Raw genomic sequence first — 24,977 nt, 5'->3', positions numbered from 1 at the left:
ATGAGTTCTTTTGCGTGACTAAATAGCGACCGATTCAGGATAATTTCGAAAAGTTTTGAGAAGTTACAGAGTAATGAGATTGGCCTGTAGTTCACAATTAAATCAGAGTCCCCAGCTTTTAAAATAGGTATTATCTTAGCAGTCTTCCAAATTTCAGGAATTTGTTCTGTTGACAGTATTAAGTTGAAAATGTAGGTCAGCGGATCTGCCAGGACACCAATGCAATCTTTAACCAAGAAGCTAGGCACACCGTCTACACCAGATGTTAACTTATTTTTGAGTTTTTTACTGGCCAAAATAATCTGGGAAGCATCAACGTTGGCAATGTCAAAGTGGGGCACATTATCAGACGTCGACGAATGATTAATGAAATTTGATTGTATAAATGCCTCACCAAAGAACAGTGCAAAAGCATCAACTATGTCTTGTGGGTCTTTTATTACCACGTCATCGGGTAGCCTGATCATATCAGGAATCCTGGTGCCAGCCTTTTTAGAACCAATAAAATTCCAAAAGCTAGATGGGTCCAAAGAAATATTCCTTTCGGTGTCTGATATATACAACTTATATTCATTGCGTATTTGTAGTTTGATAAGGCGTCTAAGAGAATGGAATTTATTTTGAAAGAATGGACAATTGTACATTTTAAAGTCCTTGAAAGCCTTTTCTTTCCTATAAATGTTCCTAATAAAAGTTTAGAGACTCCATTAGGGAATACCGTCCTATTTTGTCACAAATATTGTGGACAGATGAAGCATCGTTTAGCAGTAATGGCACGGTAAATCTTCATAACATGCATTACTGGTCGGACACTAATCCACACTGGTTACGTGAAGATTATCAGCAGGGTCGATGGAGCGTTAACGTCTGGTGCGGTATTATTAATGGTGCTATTATCAGTCCGCACATATTTAATGGCAATCTAACCGGTGACATGTATTTGAACTTTTTATTGAACGATTTACCAGGACTCTTGGAAAATGTGCCTTTAGAAGTAAGAAGAAACATGTGGTTTCAACAAGACCGATGCCCGGCACCTTATTCTCGAAATGTGCGAGATTTTATTAATAGGCATTTTCCTAACCTTTGGAATGGTAGAGGCAGTCTATTTTTTCTGGCCACCACGGTCCCCCAATTTAACCTGCCTTGATTTTTATCTGTGGGGCCGAATAAAGGATTTAGTATATTAAACTCGACCAACTACTCGAGAAGACATGATAGTCCGAATTCAAAATGGGATAAATAGTATACCAAGCGGAAATTGAGTCAGCTGTCAACTCCACCCAGAAGAGATTAGACCAGTGCATTCAAAATAACGGACAACATTTTGAACATTTACGATAAAACCATTAATTTATTTTTAACGTTTATTTTTAAGTTTTGTGTTCTTGTTTTTAGTATTATTGCTCCTGCTGTTGTTGGACAGTTTTATTAAGAAAATTTTTTCTGAAAATTTTTTTTTTGAAACGATTGAATTTGATTGAAATTTTTTTTGAAAGAAAGTCAGGAGGTTCTTTTTCTTAGTAACCTATAAGAGATTACAAAACTGATTTTTATTTTGATAAAAAAACAGTGGCGTGCCATTTTTTAATGTAATAAAATTATATTTTGATCAATATCAACGGTTTAAAAAAAGGTAGACAATAAATTATTTTCACTAAATTATAGAGAAATGTATCCTCTTTTAAAATATATAAAAATTAATATACCATTACATTTATTTTTTTTTTGAAAAAAACTCAAAAATGTGCTACCATTTGAGTTATCGCCATCTAGCGGCGACAGCAAAAGTTAAAAATTCAAAACCAAATAAGCATTTTGTAGTGCAAATTATGCTCTTTTATATGAGCCTAAGTCTGCTAAAATCGGTCAAAAGAAACGGGAGAAATCTTGGTTTATTTAAAAAAACAATTGAACTTGCCCCACCGCTTTATTTTGATAGATAGAATAAAACGTTTTAGACAAAAAATGTAGGGAAATGGTCAGTAAATATGAGCGTGATATTACCGATATACTTTCATTAGACAAAATTCTATAAAAATCCCATTTTTCTACTTGGTGTTGGCTGTTACGCCCTCTAGCGGATGTTTGACAAACTCGAAAATAATTTCCAGCAATTTGTCTTGGCGACTTTTATGATGATTTTTTTTTCTCAAATCTATACGACCAATATCTTATGAGATACGGCCGCTCGCTACCCTTAACTGATCACCCGGTACAGAGTTTGATGATCGATGATATTTAATATTTTAGATGATAAATCATATTAAACCACGATAAAAACCTAATTTTCAGAAAAATTCAATGTCCATTTACATCTAACGTATCGGTCATTAATCACCCTGTATATAAAGCGTGTAAGGGCGTTACTAAAAATTCAAGCTTCCATTGGATCCATGTACAAAGCAATGGGCTTGGCTCTGTTCCCTAAGACATCTCAGGACCATAGGGACCTTACTAAGCTTCTCAGAGAAAATAACCAAGAGTACCATTCGTTCTTTTTGGAGGATGATCGTAAGCTTAATTTAATATTGAGAGGATTCGATCATAACTTTAATTTGTCTGAAATAGAGGACAGAATAAAAGCGCTGGGTTTCACCCACTGCAAACTGGGCTGGTTTAAGACTGGTCCAGGGCGAGGAGGGAAACCGACTTGATCAGGTTCTTTTTGTCTACTTAAAATTTACGAAGTGAGCTCACTTCTGAATATAAGGGTCAGGATCGAGAACCTCAATTCAAAAACTCGAGAAGATACCAGACAAATTGGGTCGTGCCATCGTTGTCAGGGGTTCAGTCACTTACTCAGCAATTGCAATATTGCGCGAAGGTGCCATAAGTGCAAGGGAGCACATTTCTACAAGAATTGCGATTAGGAAATGGATAAACTGGCTGAATGTTGCAATTGCGGTGGGGACCACCCTGCAAACCATTGGCAGTGCCCAAAAAACCCTTTGTCAATAGTCAGAAAAATAAGGCTACGGCAGTTTCATACGCGGATAAAATTCGACCCGACCGCGTTCAGGGGCCAGAGCCAAACAGGGGGGTGGCCACGTCACCAAACATTGATAGAGCGGGGAATAACCCACTTTTCTATTTATTGAGTCCCAAAAATGAACTGAATCAAAAAATCGGTCACCTCCTCAATAAGCTTAATAAGAGAAAATAGATTCCTCAATAAAACAATTAAAAAAGACAATTAAAGAATCATTTAATTTAGCAACCACTAAAATCCCAATCCCAAACACCCATAGTCTTCCCAATGAGAATTAAAAGGTTAATAAGAACAAGAAACAAACTAAATAAACAGGCTAGACTGCAACAAGACCCAGAACCAAACGAATAAAAAACGAAGTCTTGGACATCAGAAATAAAAGATGGGGCAATTTTTTAGAAGAACTTAACGATGGCGATAAAGACAAATCAAAATTCTGGAAGATTTCAAAAATACTGAGAGGGAGAACAAAAACAACTTCCCGCCCATAGAAAACCAAGATGGTCTTCTGGTATACTTGGACTGGGATAAAGCGATTAACAGATCATTAACACAACAATTTGACCTAAACAATATACCAGATAATCCTGAATTACATGAAGAAATAGAGCTATCAAATGTACAAATTGAAAATCTACCACTAAATGCATTACCAAACTACAAAAGTATAAGCCTACAAAAAATAAGAGATGTAATTAAAGACCTAATGAATAAAAAATCACCAGGCCATGATGAAAAATAAACAACAAAATGCTGAATACACTACCTCACAATACACTCTTGGACATAAAAACCATTTATAACAAATGTATTAGCCTGTGCTATTTTCCGGTCAAATGGAAAAAAGCAATTGTGGTAGTAATATCTAAACAGGGTAAAAACATAAAAAAAAACTGGAAAGTTACAGACCCATTAGTCTGCTGCCATCACTGGGAAAAATCTTTAAAAAGACGGTACTAAGCAGATTATGGGAGGAGCTAGATGAACTCAAAATAATCCAGGAAGATCAGTGCGGATTTACACAAGGATTATCAACTGAGTTGCAGCTTGCACGGATACAACAGATTCTTGTGGAATCTTTTAATGCGAAGAGATCTACCACCATGATCACACTCGACATCGAAAAGGCCTTCGATAAATAATAGAAGAAAATTAGAAATTTTCTGAAAGAAAGGGAATGTTAAAATAAATGGAAAGATCACCTCCTATAACAGGATGAGAGCGGGAGTTCCCCAAGGCTCCCCGCTCGCACCAATTTTATTTAATATGTACCAAGTGGACATTCCATATTTAGAAAATTGGAGATATTACACGGAGTGTCGTAATTTTGCGTTGGCATCAATAAGACGAGAAAAAGCTGCATATCTTGCAAGCTTGGAGAGTGACAAAATTGGTAAAAAACTTTGGAAAGGTCTAGAAACTTTAAATATAAAACAACCAAGAATAATAATGAGCTGCCGTTTAATATATCTGATTCAAATCAAATAAAGGATTTTTTTGTAAGCGTCTTTAATAAATCTGATAAATGTGTAAACAAAATTATCTTCTACTCCAGTAATAAATTTACTGAGGCTAATTTTCATTTTTCTTTAGTAGACCAAAATACTGTTGAAAAAACTATCAAAATATTAGCGTTCCAAATATTATAAACAAATATAATTCCATTATTATTATTCCAAAGAGCACACACTATTCGCGAGTCGCATTATTCGCGGACGACACTTGTGTGTTTGCAAGCTGTAAAAATTTAGTCCAGATATCACAGTACATGCAGATCTAGATAAAATTATAGTGTGGGCAAACAACTGGAAAATCAAAATAAATAGTAAGAAAACAGAGGCCATTCCAGGCAGGAGCAGGAAAAGCATGTACCTAGGAGTCTAGGAGACAAAAGAATAACTTCAAAACGCACATTATAAAGCAAATTAATTCATGCAATGGAACCATTCATGAGCTATACTCCTTTCTCTGCAGGAGCAGTAAGCTCTCTTTGACTATTAAATTAATGGTGTACAAACAGGTTCTATGTTAACTGATTTACTCCTCAAACATTTTCTGGAATACCATGAAGACGAAAATTAGAAACCTTCAGGTGTTTCAGAATAAGTGTTTGAGGATGTTCACTAATGCACCCTTCTTCATCAGGAATGTTGATCTGCACTCTGCTTGATACTATTAAAGAATACATAGTTAAACAACATTCAGAGTTCAAGGAAAAAGTCAGAAGTGTGGACAACTCCCTAATAGGATGGTTTTAATTAACTCAGTATGGTTTTTCAAGGAGATTATTTAATTTATTTTATTCCTACTTGATTGAGTCACTCACTTGTCATAAGCTGGCTTTTGCCAATGATTTGAAGCTATATTTAAATGTATATGGTTTGGAGGATTGTGTTTTTCTTCAGAACTGTCTAAATACATTGGAGGTATGGTGTGCTGTTAACAGGTTAGGCTTGAATGCGGCTAAATGTAGTGTGGTGAGTTACTCTAGATCAATACTCTTTATTAATGATACTATTTTGAGTAGATTAGAGCAAATTACTGATCTTGGTATCACTTTTGACTCTGAATTTACATTCGTTCCACACTTCACCAACATAGTCAAGTCAGCCCTGAGAAGGCTTGGTTTCATAATTAGAAGTTATCAGAGTTTTACTTTGGAATCTACATTAAGACTGCTTTTCTGTTGTTTTGTAAGATCAAAACTGGAGTTTGGCTGCATTATATGGCACTCACTCTGTCAGAATCATGTTGGTCTCCTTGAATCTGTTCAGTGTAGATTTGCTAAGTTTTTGGTAGGATGTCATATATCCAGTTAGAGGGTTTGATCATCGGCAACTATTGGAATGCTTCAATCTACATCCATTACATCTCAGAAGAATGATCTTCTCTGTAAAATTCCTGCATGGGTTACTGAATGGATTCTGATAGTCCTGTACTTCTTTCTGGTGTACGTTTCATGGTGCCTAGGCTTAATGCTAGATATCCCCTAACATTCTTTCTGCTAAGGCCCTTAACTAACATACTGTTGAAACTATATACAATATGCGCTATATTTAATCGGATCTGTCACATGTGCGATATAAATTTCTCTCCAGTTCATGTGATTGTCGATATCTTGGTGGATCATTACTCTTGGGATTAAGACCCATGTGTTTAAATTATAGTTAGTAGGTATATTGCAGTTAATTTAATTTTGTTGAATATGTGATTATCTTGTTAAACTTTTATAATTAGGTTTTTATATCATATTAATAGTTATTTGTTCTAATTTTTTGGATAACTTTTGAGATTGTGACTTTACTTTACTTTTTTTCTTTTCATTCTTTTAGGTTTGTTTATGTGTATTTTTTTTAACTATATTTTTCATTGTTTTGCAACTGTTTCCTGTAATTGGGCAAGTTGCCTGCTGGAAATAAAGGCTTATTATTATTATTATTTCTCCTGAGACCAAGGCCATGGAAAGGTGTAATGTGATAGCAGCCGCCAAACTCAAATATATTCACTAAAACAGTTCTTTAGGTATCAAAGTTGAAACCAAAGAACTGAGACCACTCAGTCCCTTGACTCACTCAAGCTTTGTTCTCTCTGTGAGGACTGTGGCTCAGGTTCTGGCTCCACCCAAAGATAACTGGCAACCTTTTCCCGAAGCCTAATTACTCTTTCCTATCCTGAAATAAGTTAAAAATCCTTTAATCCAACCTCAGCACCCAGATGCTACAGAGAAAAGAAGTATAGGAGCCAAAAGTACCATAGCACTCAGTTGCAACTGAAAACACCGGCAAGAGCAGTAACAGCTAGTCCGGAAGAAACCAGTGTAACCAAGGAACTTATGGTAACACAAAGGTTATTTTTAATGTGGTAAATCCTGGGCCATCCGACCACTATGCTGTGTTGTGCTCCTTTCTGGAAAACACCAATCATTCTGTGAGCACAGATAAGGAATGATTCTACACCAGAAAAAACTTTCATAAATTTAAAGACCTTTATAAAGCAGCAGACTATAGAAAGTTTATTGTTGGAGAATAGTAATGAGCCCCTTTTAAAATTTCACACTCAGTTGGTACAGGTTTTCAATTTAGCTTTCCCGTTAATTAAAATTAAGAAAAAAAAACCTGGTACACTAAAGGACTGCTAATTTCGAGTAAAAATCTGAAATCATTGCATTACATTAGAAAATTTGCAATTGGTAATACACATTTTGGGTCTTATGTTAATAAGTACCGCAGTATTTACAAAACTCTATTAAGCTGGCAAAAAACTTATATTATTCTTCAGCAATTTTTTTACTAATAAAAACAATGCAGTTCTTGCTTACTGGAATTTTAAAGTGATATGAGATGGAGGTTTTAAAGTGATATGTAGTATGATATTTTTCACAAGCGTAGATGTAATTTATTATATATTTTCTATAATTATAATGTAAATGGATTCCATTAATAAATAATTTGGAGCCAATGCACAAATCTTTGTATCAGCACTGGAATGATATTTACTGGTTACAGATGGAAAATAATTTATTTATTTAGCAGTTTATTTCCAACAGGCAAAGCCCAGTTACAGGAAAATCTACAATTAATGTTTTGAAAGTGTAAACAAGTATTAAATTACTATAAATTAAATAACAAAAAGAAAGAAAAATGAAGAAAAATAAGGAAAACTTAAATTACTATAGTAACATAATGTATATATCAAAATTAAAGGAGGTGTAAATTAACATTAGAATGAACAAAGATAGGGATTCATGGGACCAGGGAAAAAAGGAAGAGAAAAGGAATTATGGTAACTGTTGGTTTATCAGAGACAAAACTAGATCCTTTATGGAGCATACAAATATGTCACAGGTTGATGATACTGAATTAAAAATTCTGCACATTTGATATATGGGATCCTAAAACCTAATGTTAGTTCTGGCGCGATCTAAACCAAAAGTGATATTTGCTCTAGAAGCAAATCATGGTACATGAAATAGAATATCGTTCAAGAGAGGAGGAGAATTCATTTGATTATTGACCAACTTCCATAAGAATGTTACAAAATGAATTGTTCTCCTCATGGCCAGAGATTGCAGATTAAATCTACTTAACATCAGATCATGATCATGTCCCCTAACAGGATATATTCCATCCTCACAAAACATAAGAAACTTTAAAACCCTTCTCTGAACACTCTCGATGTAGCCAACATGGCATTCATAGAAAAGACACCACACCAAAGAACCATATTCCAGTCTTGATCTAACAAAGGAAAAGTACAATAGTTTTATTGAGTTTGAGTTGTTAAAGAGTCGGCTATTTTGAATGACAAAACCCAGAAGTGTCAACGAGGAGGTCACTGTCTGTTCAATATGTGGCACAAATGTGAGCCTATCGTCGAATACAACCCCTAGATCTTTAATAGAAATACTTCTACAGAGGATTTGATTGTCTATATTGTAATTAAACAAAACAGGATCCTTGGTTCGGTGAAAGGAGATCACACAGCATTCCGAGATATTAAGACATAACTGATGTCGACTGCACCACCCCCTAATTAGGTCCAAGTTACTCTGTAAGGACAAGCAGTCCAAGATACTATTGATACACCATAATATTTTCAGATGGGAGACTGGTTTAGCATGAATAATCTTCTGCTGAATGTCAACAAAAAGCAAATATTAAACTTTAAACAACGGCCTAGTGAAAGCTCTCGTGTGCAAATTGGAAGGACAGAGATAAGAACACAGCAGTCAGCTAACTTCCTTGGGGTAATGATGGATGAAAGATTGGATTGGGGTGCCCATGTTGAGTTGGTGGCAGCAAATACGTCTAGATATTGCTTCGCTTTGAGACTAATAACACAGGAGGTGGGTACAGTGGCTTCCCTTTCAGCATATCATGCCTATATACAGTCCAGAGTCAGATATCATATAATTCTTTGGGGGAATTCGGGGGACTCTGAAAGACTTCTTATCTTGCAAAAAAGGTGCTTGAGAACTATATTCAATTTACCCTATCAGGAATCCTATAAACCATATTTTATTAATCATAACATCCTAACATTTTATTGTATTTATATCTATGAATGTGTTTCATTTATCCTTGACAATAAAATCTTTTTTGAGAATCTGAAAGGGCAACATCCGCATAATACTAGGTTCAAAAATAATTTCAAGACTTGTAAACCAAATTTTACATTTGTTGTTTCTGGAATAAACTCCCAATAAACTTCAGAGAAAAATCAGATAAAGAAAGATCTAAAAATATATCTGCAAGAAAAGGCCTTTTATTCTCTTCATGAGTATATGGCTGAAAATTTAAATGAAACTCTCATCTAGTATTGTGTATTAGTGCGTGAGTTAATTTGTTAATGAATGTTATATTTTCTTGTTATTTAATTTTTGTGTACTCGCGTTTTGCCTTTTTATTTATATTTAAATTTAATATTTTGATAAATCATGACATGAATGGATGTATGAATGGATAAGTGACTGAATGCTTTAAATTTTATAAATATTTTAATTGTATACTTAATTAAGTTAGAATTTTTTTACTGACAAAATCCACACCTAGGTAACAAAAAATTTGTATTGTTGTAACTACATGTTTTATGGATTTAATAAACGATATGTTGATCATTAGCATAAGCTAGTCTAAGGCAGGAAATCAATTCTATAAGATCATTAATATAAAAGATAAAAAGAAGTGGGCCGAGATTGGATCCCTGTGGGACTCCAGAAGTTGAAACAAAGGTATTAGATTTGCACTCTTCCACCTCAACAAACTGTAGACGGTCAATAAGGTATGACGAAAGCAACGAAATTAGCCTTTCTGAGAAGTTAAATTGCTTGTTCAATTTTTCCAGCAGAATGCTATGATTTATCTGATCGAAAGCCTTACTGAAATCAGTATACACCACATCAACCTGACTTTTTCCTTTCATTTCCTTATTTTATAGTAGTTTAGTCAAAATTGATTTATCGGGAAATGCATATATTATACTTTAATTTCAAAGTTAAGAATTCATTTAATTATTGAAGAATGAATGTTTTGCGCATCTGAAACACATATTTAGTTGTCTAGCTGCAATAAAAATTTTTATTTATTTATTTTAAATAAATAAATAAATCAACCCCATTACAAAAAATATAAATATTTCTGAAAAAGAAATAAATAATTTACATAGATCATAAAAATTCACTAGATATTACTTCTCCATACTTATAATACATCTCCATACTATCGGTATTGTGCACAACCCGGAATGCTGATGGTGCTGTGAGGAGGATGAAACCGTTGACCATGTAGTCGGGGAGTGCCCAGCACTCACGCGCGCCAGGTTCAAATACTTGGGTAACACTTTCAGTGTAACAAGTGACTTTAAGTCCTTCAGACCAGAGAGCCTTATCGGTTTCTCTAAGGCCATTGGGCTCTGGTAAACCCTGGTGGGGCATAACGGGTCCATCAGGAGACCTATATGCACAACTGCCTTGACAGCCCACTGTTTCGACAATTCATTACTTATTTGGACCTTGAGGCTGGTAAACTCTACTGGAATTGAAGTTTTAGGAATTTCCTTATTGCATTTTAGGAGTCTTATTAAGAGTTTGTAGGATTTTGTTTTTTGAATTAATTTTGCTCCATGATTAATGATTTGAAATACATTTGATCATTGTCATTGATAATAATATATTTTGTTTTTTCTTAGCTAATTTTGCATTGTTAATTGTTCTGATTTTGAGTGAATATTGTTACTACTTGTAAAACGGTTTAATTATCCTTGGTATTAAGATTAAGTCTGATAATTATTGTTAATTAGTAATTAGTGGTTAGGTAGTATAGCTTTTATTTCTTTTTCAAGAATATATATATTTTTTGTAATGGGGTTGATCCCGTGTATAAATAAATAAATAAATAAATAAACTTATAATAAAACAAACATTTAATAAAATATAAAGTACTAGACCTTTTACTAAGAAGCAATTTTTAAGTAGGACCTCATACTCTCTTAATAAATTTGACAGTTTTTAATGTTTTATTGATGCTCTTTAGCAATTTTACTATTTCTTTTATTTTGATTTATGTAGAAAAAATTTTTTTATGTTTATTTGTTGTGTTGAATATAATATCTTATCTTGCTCAATTATGTTCTGTTCAATTTACATTATTTGTAATCTTATATTCTATTGGTTGGCTCTTCCTGCAATAAAGAATTTTAGATTAGATATGTTTTGGTTGGTAAACTGTTTCATCAGAGGATGGTATTCTTGATGCTATCCTTAATGCTATTCCCTGCATCACATTTCCTCTCTTAGTTGTTTTGCTAGGAATACTGTGTGAAGATCTGTAGAAGAAAAATTAAAATTTTTGTTATTGTAGAAAAGCTGATAATGTAATTTTATTTGGTATCATCCTTCTAATTATCTGTATTACCCCTTCCTCCTGTGTTCATCAAGATTCATTTCTGTTATCTCATTGTCCTTTTGTCAAGTAAGAAATTATAATTTATAGCGTTTAGCTTATCAGTTAGTAGTCTTAATGTAATCATAGTGATTTTACAAACTAGACAGATTTTTTTATGATTTGATACATAAAAAACACAACAATTCATTTAATTTAGTAACTTTAAACAGTAAAGAAATGGGGGCAATTTTGATAAAACAAATGGGCATAATTAAACCCATTTCAATTTTAGTAAAAACACTTTTCTTTAATAGAGAAAAAACTAGTCCATACTTGCAGTGCAGTCGTAGGTTAGGGTAAAATAAAAGAACTGAACGAAAGAAACTGTGGAGGCAGACTGCATGATTTCCATTTTATCCTAACTTTTCTTTAAGTTTCTTATAGGGTCAGGTCTATATTTATTTGATAAAACAAAAAGTGAAACTTTGTCACAATTCATTTAATGTTAATTTATTGAGAAAATTATGAAGTAAGGTTTAAATAACTTGGTTTTAACCTCTTAATTGGGCAGCATTAATTAATTCATTTTCTATTTCTAGTAATCTTTTTAATACAAGTTTTATTATTTAAATGACCAAAACTTTTTTAACCAATATTGACAAGTGATGTTAAACCAATAAATGAAAATATATAATCTTACAAAGATATGCATCTCAATATGCACAGTTGCATTCATTTGTATAAAAGTTTACAGAAATATATTTTTATTTAAATATCTGCATTAATCGCATTTACAGGGAGTCTTACCTTATAACTTGACTTAAAATTGACATATAACTAAGCTTATATATTGTTAGTATGTATATGTATATACGCCGCCATATTTGTTTCCAGACTAAACAAATCCATAGTGACATTTCATTACCGCTAAACTTACAGCAACAAATGAATAAATGTTCCTGACATAAAAACATTAATCCGAGTAGACTGTAACTCAGATTATAGCAAATAATCACTAGTACCCAAACAAAAAGTAATGAACACGCCATATTTATTACAAATTGGTGAGAAAGCCAAACTGCTTGTACCTGTATTGTAAACATGAAGTTCATGTACTATTCCTTCATTTCCGCCGCCAAAAACGACCATTAAATCTTTGATGGCAACAGCTCGGTGTCCATGGCGAGGTCTCGGATGGGGACCACTGGTATTACCCACTAATTTCCACCGTAACTCCTTACCCGCCATTGCGTATCACATTGCACTTCACTCTGCTATATTATAGGTAAAAACCATTAGAAATTGAAACTTCACTAAAAAATGTACACTTTAGCTCAAACACTACATGTTCCCAGGTTTATTCATATATACTGTTGTTTGTTGGTAAAACATTGGCACAATTTGAATAGTAAACGAATGACTAAAAGTTTCTATAATTCCTTGACTTTCGCCGACATAAGCGGCAAAACGTTACAAAAATGAGTTTACGCTGTCTTCGTTTCTGTCGGCAATATCGATTTCCTCCTTACTAACCCAGCCCGAACGTTTGTCGGAGTCATCTGTCGGTAAAATTCATAAGTTTCCATATTCGATGAGATTGCCATCTATTGGTTAAGAACAAGCCGTCTCGTCATGTTTTTGAATATCATTACATTCGCGGAAATTATAATTTTATAACATTCGATTAAATAATCCGCATAAATATTTTTTGTTACCACGTTTGTTTTCATCAAACAATAATTCTAAATGATTTAAAAATAAATTATTTTAATTACCGTGAGCGCCATCTCTTAGTAAAATGCATTCTTTAATATGAGCAATGCAAGGGAGAATCAGATACCAAGGAAGTATATATGAGGACAGGAACGCTTAATGCCCAGATATTGATTACCGCGCCTCTAGCGTATATTCATTGAGGGGAGATGAGATATTTTATATCTAAACAGCAAAAATTTGAAGTCTTAACCAAATATATTTTTAAAATTGTTAAAAAAACTGTTCTTATTCCTATCACTTCCTTAATGTGAAGCAAACTATGCAATCAAACACTATAACTTAAAAATATTCTTAAGTCGGATGTACACGATTTGGTATGAACGGTCGGACATGAAACAAATGCGTTTTTGCGGGACTGGATATGAATTAAAATTCGACAACACTAGAATACCCAAATAATATTTTAAAAACACAACTTAATTATTAAAATTCGTAAAATACATATAAATTTAAAGTGATCTAAAACGAACAAGCTAAATATCAAAGGCATAATGTTAATAATATTTCATTCTTTCATTACAAGCATATTCATTACAAGCTGTCGTCAGTGTGTTCGCTGAGGTTAAGTATGGGCAGGATAGGGGGTTTTCTTAAAATCAGGGAATAAAATCGGCTGATAATTTTATTGTATGATTGATTGAATACCTGCCCCGAACAAGGTTGTAACCATCAAAAAGAAAATTTTACAGGAAAAGTTTTTTTTGTATACTAATAGTAATTATCGAAATATAAAGACCTACATCATTTATTAAATCATATTGATGTATATTAATCCACTATTTGGGCAAAAATAATTAATTTGATTCATAACAGTGGTAAAATAAAGAGAATAATAGCGCCGTTCAGCAGAACAAGGTTGTAACAGGCTGGTTACAACTTTGTTCAAGTGTAAATGCATGTGGGTTCAGGTGTGTGTGTAGATGGGTGTGTGGATATGTGGTGTCAGCATGTATGTGTGTGAGTCTCAAAGATGATGAGAAGTAAGTAAACATAACATTTTTTAGATTTTTTATATTAAATTTAATGAACTCATTACATTTAAGCATAAAATAAGCCATTACATTTTAATCGTCACTTAGCAAATTATTGTAAAATTCCCTGTATTCCAATGGAATAAATTTGCACATGTCTAACAAATTTTCCTTTTTCTCTTTTTTGATAGGAAGAACAGTGTTGTATAAGTTTGGTAGTGTCTCGAGCTCTACTCTCACTGGAGGAAGGCATCTATTTCGAACATCATTTTTTTTTTACATAGAATAAGTTGCCCATGGTTGCAAGATATTGTGAGACACTCTTGCACGTATGGTTGTGGGGTCATCTTTTGTAATTTGGAGCCAAACGACCTCGGTTATTTTAAATGCTGAATCCTTTTTCAGTGACGATTCAATCAGAGAAAGATCCTTGAAGTCATTATTTTCCATACTGCACACAAGAAAAGGCTTCAAAGTTCGTGCATTTGCTATAACTTCTATCCACTGCCGAGGATGATAAAAAAAAGCCGTTTTTTTCTTTCTTTCTATCAATGCAAAGTCACGGTCGCAAGGTAAAAAGCTGTGACTACTTGTTAAAAATTTCTGTTCAACAGATGAGAAGTACTTCATAGTAACAAGATACTGATAAAGAGATATCATTCTCCAGTTATTATTTTGCCCGACGCATCTGTCCGACCAAACAATAAGTTTTCTGTCTGTCGCAATATTTTCCATAGGTTTAAAATGTGTCGAAACATAATAAGTAAACACGATGCTATTTCAGCGGACCCTCTTTTAGCTACGCTTTCATGCCAAAAACACATGAAAACATTTGTGCCCATATTATGAACGGCTTGATTATAGCAGGAGTACTGTCCTTGATAAAAGACGGAAGAGTGCTTCAAAGTCAGACAGAAAAGAACCTGCTGCAGATCAGTACATAATACTATTATATTTTTATTTTCTTTTGCTATTTTAATGTCATCACTCAGTGCAGAATATGCCTTTTCTGCTCGCCTGTGGTGGATTTCACTTTCACGAGAGATATTATTTTTTTCTTCTTCCGATCGTGCTTCGATAAGTTTAACATAGAATTTATCACAATACTGGCAAGTATAAGACCTTGGTGTACCGAATCTTAAATTGAAATCAGACCTGAATATATCCCTGTATAGCTTCTCGCTGCATTTAACTTCTGGATGTTGCCCTTAAACTAAATAAACATCTGCTTTAACGGGATTAAGGCACAATTTTTCGATCCGACCTCTTGCATAGTGACTTTGTTGTTTAGGAAAACTCTCGATATGTGCTTTAATTAAATCCTTAATAGTGTCTGGTATAGCTGTAGGCCTGTTTGAATGTCTTCCTCTTTTATCTTCCAGTGGCTCGTTAAATTTTAATTTTTCTTGCAGCTTTTGTAGGCGCCTTAGTGTAATTTTTAAAGCGTAACATAATGTTTTTTGACATACCTGTACCTTTGGTATTTCTTGATTTTCAACGAGTAGATATCATTTTACGCTACATTGTCTTCTGGAAATATTTTCATCCACATACCTTCGTTTAATATTAACAATATCCATACACTGTTGCGCAAGCATTCTTGTCTGATTGTCATAGTTTAAATTATAAAAATCTTTAAATGCCTTTTGTTTATTCGCCAAAATAATATTTTGGCATTCATATTTACAGCGACAAACGCGCACCTGAAAAAAAAACAATAATTTTATAACCGCTCATTAAAAACACTGTTTTCTCAGAAACATGGGTGATGGTTACAACGTTTTTTTACTCACATCATCAACAGCGATTTTTCCAGGAACGGCAACATTTCTTTTACTTATATATGGCTGTCCACTCTCCCTCAAGCTTTTTCTTTTAATATCTTTCCATTCAGTAATGTTTATTTTACGCTTTTGGCCTTTATTCAGCTGCTTTTCTGCAGCAGAAGTAAAACGCACAGCACTTGACGCCGTTTTGCAACAAACTAAACAAACACACAGCGCAAACCTATTATTGTTACAACCTTGTTCAGGCCAATGCAATGTTCGCAAACTAAAATGACCCATAATAATATACATGTTAATGTCGATTGCAGTAAAAACGGCTATATTATGTCGGTTACAACGTTATTCCATGTTTACCGTCGTTTCTAAAATATTGTTGGTTACAACCTTGTTCGGGGCACGTATTCGATTGTTGATTGAAAATAACAACTTCTTGATTCAGAGTGATTTGACAACCGAAAGGTACCATATTAAGGATCCATTAAACTTGACAAATTGGTGTTGAGTTTAACATTTTAAATGCAGAGTTTTTTTCATTAGGTTCCATAATGACTGCATGTTTGTTTGAAGGGTCCAGCTGATTAAAGATGGGTTTGGAGATCTTGATCTCTATTTTTTGGCAAGTACTTCGATTTGTATTTTCTAGTAATTGGACGGCACAAGGGTTATCTGGTATCATTTCTTGCAGGTCTACTTTATTGCAGATGAACACCATGCCATAAATGACACTCATTTTCTCGGTAAAAGAACTTTTTTATAATCAAAAATGTATTTTTGGGTATAAAAATATTTTTTTAAATATATTCTGTTTCTGTATAGGTATTGAGTAAATTGGAAATAGTTAAATTCTTTTTGAGATGTAATTAATATTCTTACTACAAATATTATTTTGTTATTTAGTATAAAACTTTCTAATTTAATTATTTGTTCAAAGAGAAAAGTAAGCAAGGTTACTTTCAAACTTTGCACCTATAATTTTTTGAGTTGTTTTTAGTTCTTTATATAGGTCATTCGTTTTTATAATGCATTAAATGCAGAACTCTGCAAAAAGTTGGAAGTTTGAACTGCTAGATTTCATTGATGTAACTTTTCATCTAATAATTTAGCATTTTGATTTATTTATTCAATGGTTAAATTAAAGTTTTTCAATAAACAAGAAAATTGACTTTTTTTTTATAACTTTTGATAATCTCTCATAGCATTCTCCATCTAAGCTGAAGCATCTAAATTGCCTGTAAGACTTTTAAATATGGAGCTTATGTCGTTAATTAAACCTCACTTAAACTTGCGTTGGTGTGGTATAATTTCTTATAATTTTGATTCTACTTGATCTTAGGTTATCGCTAATAATTGAAGGTAGTCAGCAGTTTCTGCTAGTTCACATTAAGATTTATTGTTATGGTCATGTTTAAAGCCTTAAAATAAAGTTTATTAATCTCTAAAATAATAACATTAAAGTCCTTGCCATGGATTAATATGTGTGTATATTATTTAACATTAGCAAGTTCTCATTTAATTGGTAGTAATTCAATATTATCAAGCAATTTAGTTTTCGATTGCATATCCACAATAAGCAAGCTGAAAGGAGTAGAAAAGCCTGAAATTAATTAAAACTGTATTTTGTTTTAAGGTGTCTTTTTACATTAGACAAATGTATTTTTTCTTGTTTTCGCATTTTTTCTATCTAAATTAGTACTATTTTAGGGAGATTTTCACACTTATTTGCATTTTTCTGTCGCATATGTTTTTTGGGGTATACGGCTTGATCTTCCTGGAATATTTTGACGGAACTGACTTACGGATTGAAATAATGGAGGCGTAGCAAAAGCTTTTGATACAGTATCACACAATATTTTGCTGAAAATATTAAAAGGGGACCCCGTACCCCTTTTAATATTTTCAGCAAGGGGATCCGTTTCGGGTGTGTTCGAAAGTTATTTTACGGGCAGATACCAGTACCTCCGCATTGGTGATGCCATGAGCGAGGCCGAATAGATTTGTATTGGAGTGCCCCAAGGCACCACCTCTTTTGTTTAATTTGCACATTCATTTTCTCACAGAAATTGTTCTGAAGGGTACGACTATATCATGTGCTGACGATACAGTAGTCTTGTTCCATGGTTTGTCCTGGTCAAAAAATAAACAATTAGTACAATCTGAACTAAAAAATAATTGGATATCTGTTGAATTGACTGAAACCGTAAAAAAAAGATGAAATAAAAACCGTAAAAAAATGTATCTAGGATTTGCCATAGACGAACACTTAAAATGAGAAGAACACATATTGTTTACAACAAAAAATTTAGAGCTTCTATACATAAATTTGATCAACTACGAGAATTTCTAAAAAGAAAATTACTGCTGATAATTTATAAATCACTGGTTGAGTCCTAATTACCGAAATACCAGTAACGAAAGATTGTTTTTACTATGCAATGGAAAAGAGTACTCATCTGAAAACAAAATATTTTTTAAGAAATTTTCATTTTCATTTGCCTTTTCCATCATGGCTTAACAAAATGCCATTCTTTGCCACTAGTCTTAAGGAAACACCCTCTGAATTTTGGAATATTATAAACATCTGTATTCATGTTTTTCCAAATACTCTCACGAGATGTGTGATGCATACCCAGTTCCTCTCCAACACTTCTACTCGATCGAAAACTAGAGCCCTACAAACCATTCTTTCTACCGTTCTATTTCCTAGACCCTTCCATTAAGTGGTTCTTGAGATTTGATGTGACAATTTCTACATTCCTGAAGGCAAAAAGATGTTTTAAAATTTTACACGATATTTAAAATAGCTTTAGCATAAGAAATCGGTCTGTTTTCAACAGTTACTGACAATAAATCTGCATTATACTGCAGAATTGCTCCATAAAACCTATTAATTATTTGAACTTTTTCGGAAGAGGTATAAACAGCCATAATGATAAATACTTAAAAAAATTAAAATAGCGCTTGAGGAATCAATAGTGCAGTATACAATCACACAGAAAATGAGATCTGCTGATTGTTCGTATCGAAAAATAGCAAATTAGATGACCCGGAATCCGCCGCACCGCTTATCAACCAGAGAGTAAGAGAGGAGCGGTATTGCCATTTATAATTCCTATGTGTAGTCTTCTATTCGCCAACCTATATATATATATATAATATATATATATATATATATATAAGGTAATTTTCAACCTATGCGCATAAACTTGGGAATGATAGCTGATGAGTAATAATAAAAAAAAATGTAGTAAAATATTTTTAGTTTTGGAGATATCCATATTTTTTTAAATAAAAAACGTGTATTTTTTAACGTGTTTAATTTAAACTAATTTAAAGCAACTGTTCGAAGTTGTTTCCATTATTTTCGATACAGACTTGAGCTCCTCGAATCCATGAAGAGGTACATGCACGGGCCAAACCAGGCTGTAGGAAAATTGCGTCACTGGCAGCGTTTATGCGATGTCGTAGCTCTTGCTTAGTATCAACTTCGTTTACATACACCATTGTTTCCATATGACCCTACAAATAAAAGTCTGATGGATTAAGGTCAGGCGAGCGAGGAGGCCACCCAACTGGACCATCACGGCCTATCCATCGTCCGGGAAACACACGATCTAAATGTTGTTGCACTGGTCGTGAAAAATGTGGTGGAGCACCATCATGAAGAAACCACATGTTCTGCCTCACGTTGAGATTCACATTTTCAAGGAGCACAGGTAAATTGTTGCGCAAAATTCTAAATACCGAGCACCAGTCAAACGATTTTCCAGAATAAAAGGTCCGATGAGCATCCCGTTCAGAATTCCAGCCCATACATTTACAGAAAAAACGTTGTTGAAAGTATGTTCTCCGTGTAATATGCGGATTTTCCAAAGCCCAGTAATGAGTGTTATGAAAGTTGAAAATTCCATTGCGCGTAAAATTTATTTTTTAATTATGCATTTACTGAAGTTCTGTCAATCACCTCCTCACCTCCAGCTAACCTCACTTTAATATGTCAAATGGGAACCCCCATCGTGTGATACATCATAGTAAGGAGCGTAAAATTCTCTATTTAGCGGTACAAAAAAAAAAAATTAAATCGGTAAATGTGTAAGCAAATAGTTAGCGAAAATGTCTAGAAATAATGAATTTAGAAACGATCAATGGTAAGCGTTGGCCTTACATTTCAATATTTTCGAAACTCTGAACGCGGGGACTGTGGATTCAAAGCAGAAACTTTATATGTACAATATGTACAAATCCATAGAAAATAAATTATATTTTATATATCTACCCTCTTCTTTCAAATATGTTGTTCGGAGTTGTTTCAATTAGAATCAGCTGAACCTTCAAAGTTATTAAAAAATTTAAATGACTAGCTCTATTTTTATTTGCCACAAATTGTCGTTTTTGCGTATTTAGAAAAAGCGAGCAAGCAAAAGTTTCTTGAATTTGATCTTAAAAGGTATCTTATGCCCGTTAATTATATTTGTACTGTGATTTATTGTAAATTTTGGTTTTTATTTTAACGAGATTAGTGCCAAATGCTAGACAGAGAATGCTACTTGTGATTAAACAAAGATGCAAAGAGTTCCTGATCTGATTGGATCTTGAAGAACTGCAGAAAATTATGCCCGCAACTATCCAAATTCTTGAAAAAATATCTATGTTATCTCCTGCAGTTGCATCAGGTCAATGCAGGTACGATATCACTGATTTAGTAGTGCATTTGAGGGATGTTTGGAAATTTTGGAAATTTAATTTGGAATCTTCTGCATGGTTTGAATATTAACATCACAACATACGTAGTGAATATTGGATTCAAGGTTTTGAAGATTCCGATGATGATGATACGCCAAGACTTAAGAATATTTTATCTCTAGCAATGTCTATGCTAAGCTTACTATTTTCCAACTCAGCTGCTGAAAGAGCTTTTTCAATTGTAAATATTATTACGGACAAATTGCGGAATAGAATTTTTGTCAAAAAAGCTGATAATATTGGATTCAATTTTCCAGAAACTTGTGCTTCTTTCGAACACACAGCTTCTATCTTAAAAGCGTTTGACAGTTTTGTTTACATTGGTTATAAAATAATAAGGCGTAAAAGCGTTTCTCAAAATGATGTTTATAAAGCATTTGAAAATACAGATTAACGATAATTGTGTTTTTGGCTGTAGAAAAACTTTAACACCGTGAAATGTAGTTTGCTTGTCTTGTCTTGTCAATGCAATATTATACAGATCGTGTTTTCGTTCGTTATTTATAGGAACCGCATAGAGGCGATATTTTGCAACGTCGCGCGTGTACGATGCCTGCGACAGAGCACCGGCACCGCCCCGGCCGGCCCGAGGACCAGTGTTGCCTGTTCTGGTGAAATTTCACCAGATCTAATGATTTTATGATGAACCTGGTGATTGGTGAAAAACTTTTTGTAAAATGGCAATTTCTGGTGATTTAAAAAATGCCATCAACTTTGAATATTTTCAACAGTTTTTGAAACCTGTCGAAAAGCAAATAGATTAAAACACAGAAAAGCCTGGCACTAGTTCCTCATCAAATAATATGTCAGCATGTGGGTCTCCGCCGGTTCCATCTACTTCCGCTTTAGAATCATCTGATTCTAATTTATTAGACACCAATGATGCAGAAGAGACTCCACAGAAAAAAAATGCTATGCTCACAAATATAATTCAACTTGGGAGCAACATAATGATTTTAAGCATTGGATTTAGAAAAGTACTCTAGGTAACACTTATTTTAATGCAAGTGTAAGTGCCGAAGGTTTATATAATACTATTATATATTTTTTTAATAATTACGAAATACCGTACAAAACAAATATGGTTGGTTTTGCTGCAGACGGTGCTAATACCATGATGGGGCGAAAAAATTCTTTGAAAACTCATTTATCAAAAGACATTCCTCATTTATTCATTATGAAATGTATTTGCCATTCATTAGCACTATGTGCTTCTTATGCGTGTGAGAAGGTATTCAATGCATTAGAAAAGCTATGAAGCATTAAACTTTACTTTAGAAGTGAGGTATTTGAGGCATCATCTCTTGGTGCTACAAAAATTAATGATATGCTAAACGATCCCACCACTAAATTATGCAGTTTGCCAATTTTTAATTATTTAAACTTAGAGTTTCAATCAGAAAATCCTAAAATTTATTTTCTATACTCAAAAATTAGTGCTGCCTATAAAATGTTACTGAGCTATTACATAAGACCCGAATATTTAAAAAACACTGATATAATACAAATCCAATATCGGAATCCTGCATACTATCTCCCTCTCGAAAAATATATATGGGACCCAAAATTGCTGTAGCATTTGAGCAAAATATATTAACGGAGCAACAAAAAAAATCTTTCAGATTAAAGTGTTTAGAGTTTATTACTAAGTTGTACACAGACATTAAAGCATGCATTTTCTTTGTTTAAATTTAGTAATACAACTTTAAAAATAAAGTTTTAAAATTTCTGTTGATTTTTTTTAAAATCTGGTGATTTTTCGTTTTTTTTCTGGTGAATTTTATTTTTTTGACTTGGCAACACTCCCGAGGATGGCATGAGTAAAGATCTGACTTTCGTAGGAGCTGCGTCGTTTGGCGACAAAATGTCCCAAAATATTACACGAAAATCCAGGCATTTTTAAAATATTTATTCTAATGCGGGTTTTACAGACATGACAATATATAAAACCCGCACAGAATTGTAATCTTAAAATGTTTAATATGCTGTGTTTTGCATAATGAAAATTAAAGCGTTATTCTAGTAAAAAATAAAATATCAACTCTGATAAAAATATAATAAAAAATCAGAAATAAAACTCTAATAAACAAACTTAACAACATATCATTTTTTAAATAAAAGGCACAAATAAACCGCCTTCTTCCGCTAAACAAAAACTTAACCTATCGTAAAAGCTATTTCGCACCTCCAAAAGAGTTTCAGCTAAAATGGAATTGGCACCTTCGACAATTTTATTTCGCAACTCCTCTAAATTTGTTGGCCTACTAAATGCATGCTTGTAAATCGTCTGCTTAAGGTAACCCCACAGATAAAAGTAATTTGGAGACAATTCTGGAGATCTAGAAGGCCATTTAATATCGCCAGTCCCACTAATAAGGCGGTTAGGAAAAGTATTTGTTAAAAATTCTTTTACCCTAGCCGCGTTATGAGCAGGACAGCCATCTTGCTGAAAATAAACCGATCCCAGGTCTACATCAGGTAGGATTTGAATGGCAGGACTTGGTTTTGCAGCAACTGAAGGTATTTTTGGGCGTTTAAAGTGCCATCAATAAAAAATGTTCCTATAACATTGTCGCCCAAAATACCTGCCCAAACATTCAATTTCTGAGGATATTGGATACGAAACTGAAAACTTCTGTGTTCGTTTTTCTGAGACCAATAACGAACAATGGAAGAATTGTGTTTGCTATGTAATGGAAAGGAAGAATCAGAAAACAAAATATTTTTTAAAAAATTTTTTTTTTATTTGCCTTTTCCATCATGGTTTTACAAAATTCTATTCTTCGCCACTGATCTTTAGGAAATATTTCCTGAGTTTTTGAATACTTATACGTACCCATATTTTTTCCAGATATGAGCAACAGTTTTATTGCTCATTCCCAGTTCCTCTCCAACACTTCTAGTGGACCGTGTCGAATCAAGTTCTAGGGTACTGCAAACCATTTCTTCAACAGGTGGTTCTTGACGTTTTGTGTGGCATTTTTTACAATCTTGAAGACAAAAAGATGTCACAAAGAAGTTACAAAATTTGTAACCACATTTAAAACCGTTTTTGCACAAGGAATCGGTCCATTCTCAAATGTCACTGAAAACAAATCTCTACATTGTACTGCCGAATTGCCTCCATAAAACCATTTAATTAGTTGAACTCTTTCGGAAGGGATATAAACAGCCATAGTGAAAAAAACACGAAAATAACGCTCAAAAATTATTAATGCAACGTGCAGTAACACAGCAAAGTGAGGTCTGCTGATTCCCGGTTCGAAAAATAAAAACGAAAAATTCCGCCGCCTGCAAGCCGCAACCAAGCGGTGTTGCCATTATTTTGGGTAATACGTAGCTCACGATAACACGATCTGTATAAGAAAGAGTATTATTAGCAATATGTTCCTTTTTTCACATTTTTATTATAAAAGCGGTGTTTATAAAATAAAATTTCATAATAGGCACGTTTTCCTATAAATTTTATGAGCCTTTTTGGAAAATAAAATTTTATGGGTAAACTAGAAAAGCGGATCTACCTTTTAATTGTGTTGTTCCTATATCTTGCGTCTTTATCTCCGTTAATAAATTTCCTTCGCGCGAGAAAGACGAATCTAGGTGCAGATACGTAAGCGAAAAGTTCTGGTAGAGCAACAAAGTCGCAAGACGAAGGAATCACGCGATATAAACAAATATATACCTTTTCTTCCTTTGTATCACTGTGCACATGAAATAGAAAGGGTTATGTTCAACTGTATGGCCTATAAACCAAAAGTATCAAACAAGCCTCGTATAATAGTTTAGTGGGAAAAAAAAATTTTAAGCCTCTTTTAGTGGGAGACTAGAGGTCCTCTAGTGAGAAAACAGTCCGACCTATCTGTTAGCACTGGCAAGTCTGCCAGATAGAATAAATATTATATAAATATATAAAGCAAATAAATAACAGTATTTCATTGAGTAGATTTTTAAGACTACCGAATGCTATATTAAAAATATTATATTGATCCTTTATTTCATTATACAACTTGTTAATAATAAGCACATGTTAATAAGAAGCGAATTTAAATAATTATTTTTACGTGAATCATCCGCGTAAAACACGACAGAATTTCTTGTTTGATAAGCTGGTACATAAAAATGTAACAAAGCTAGCAGTTTAGTATCATCAATATTACTAGTAATGCAAAAATAATTAAACTTGCCATGGTTCAGCGTTTTTAAATCGTATGTTTTCATGATATTAATTTTGGGAATGTGCAGCTGATAATTTGTTTTCAACTTTTTTTATGGCAGGTTTATAAATGAACTAATAGGGACTCCATATAATTTATTTATTGATTTACCAAAC

General features: G+C 33.3%; 2 protein-coding genes across 3 annotated transcripts in view; both read right to left on the bottom strand.

The window, feature by feature from the left end:
• LOC126748591 (host cell factor 1) overlaps positions 1-12,871 on the bottom strand; it is a 57,750-nt gene extending 44,879 nt beyond the window's left edge. The window contains exons 1-2 of one of the 2 annotated variants that reach the window (XM_050457931.1): positions 12,745-12,871; positions 12,462-12,686 (exon numbers count right to left, since the gene is read on the bottom strand). In XM_050457931.1, the coding sequence (XP_050313888.1) occupies positions 12,462-12,621 (160 nt within the window). In that variant the 5' untranslated portion in view covers positions 12,622-12,686; positions 12,745-12,871. Of the gene's footprint in view, positions 1-12,461 lie in introns of both variants that reach the window. The other variant, XM_050457930.1, reaches the window with a different exon arrangement.
• Positions 1-24,977, bottom strand: part of LOC126748597 (uncharacterized) — a 356,494-nt gene that overhangs the window by 132,039 nt on the left and 199,478 nt on the right. The gene's annotated exons all lie outside the window — the stretch shown is intronic.

Source organism: Anthonomus grandis, chromosome 22 (assembly GCF_022605725.1).
Source record: "Anthonomus grandis grandis chromosome 22, icAntGran1.3, whole genome shotgun sequence".
In the NCBI taxonomy this organism is placed as follows: domain Eukaryota; kingdom Metazoa; phylum Arthropoda; class Insecta; order Coleoptera; family Curculionidae; genus Anthonomus; species Anthonomus grandis.
This window is presented reverse-complemented; position numbering and strand designations above follow the sequence as displayed.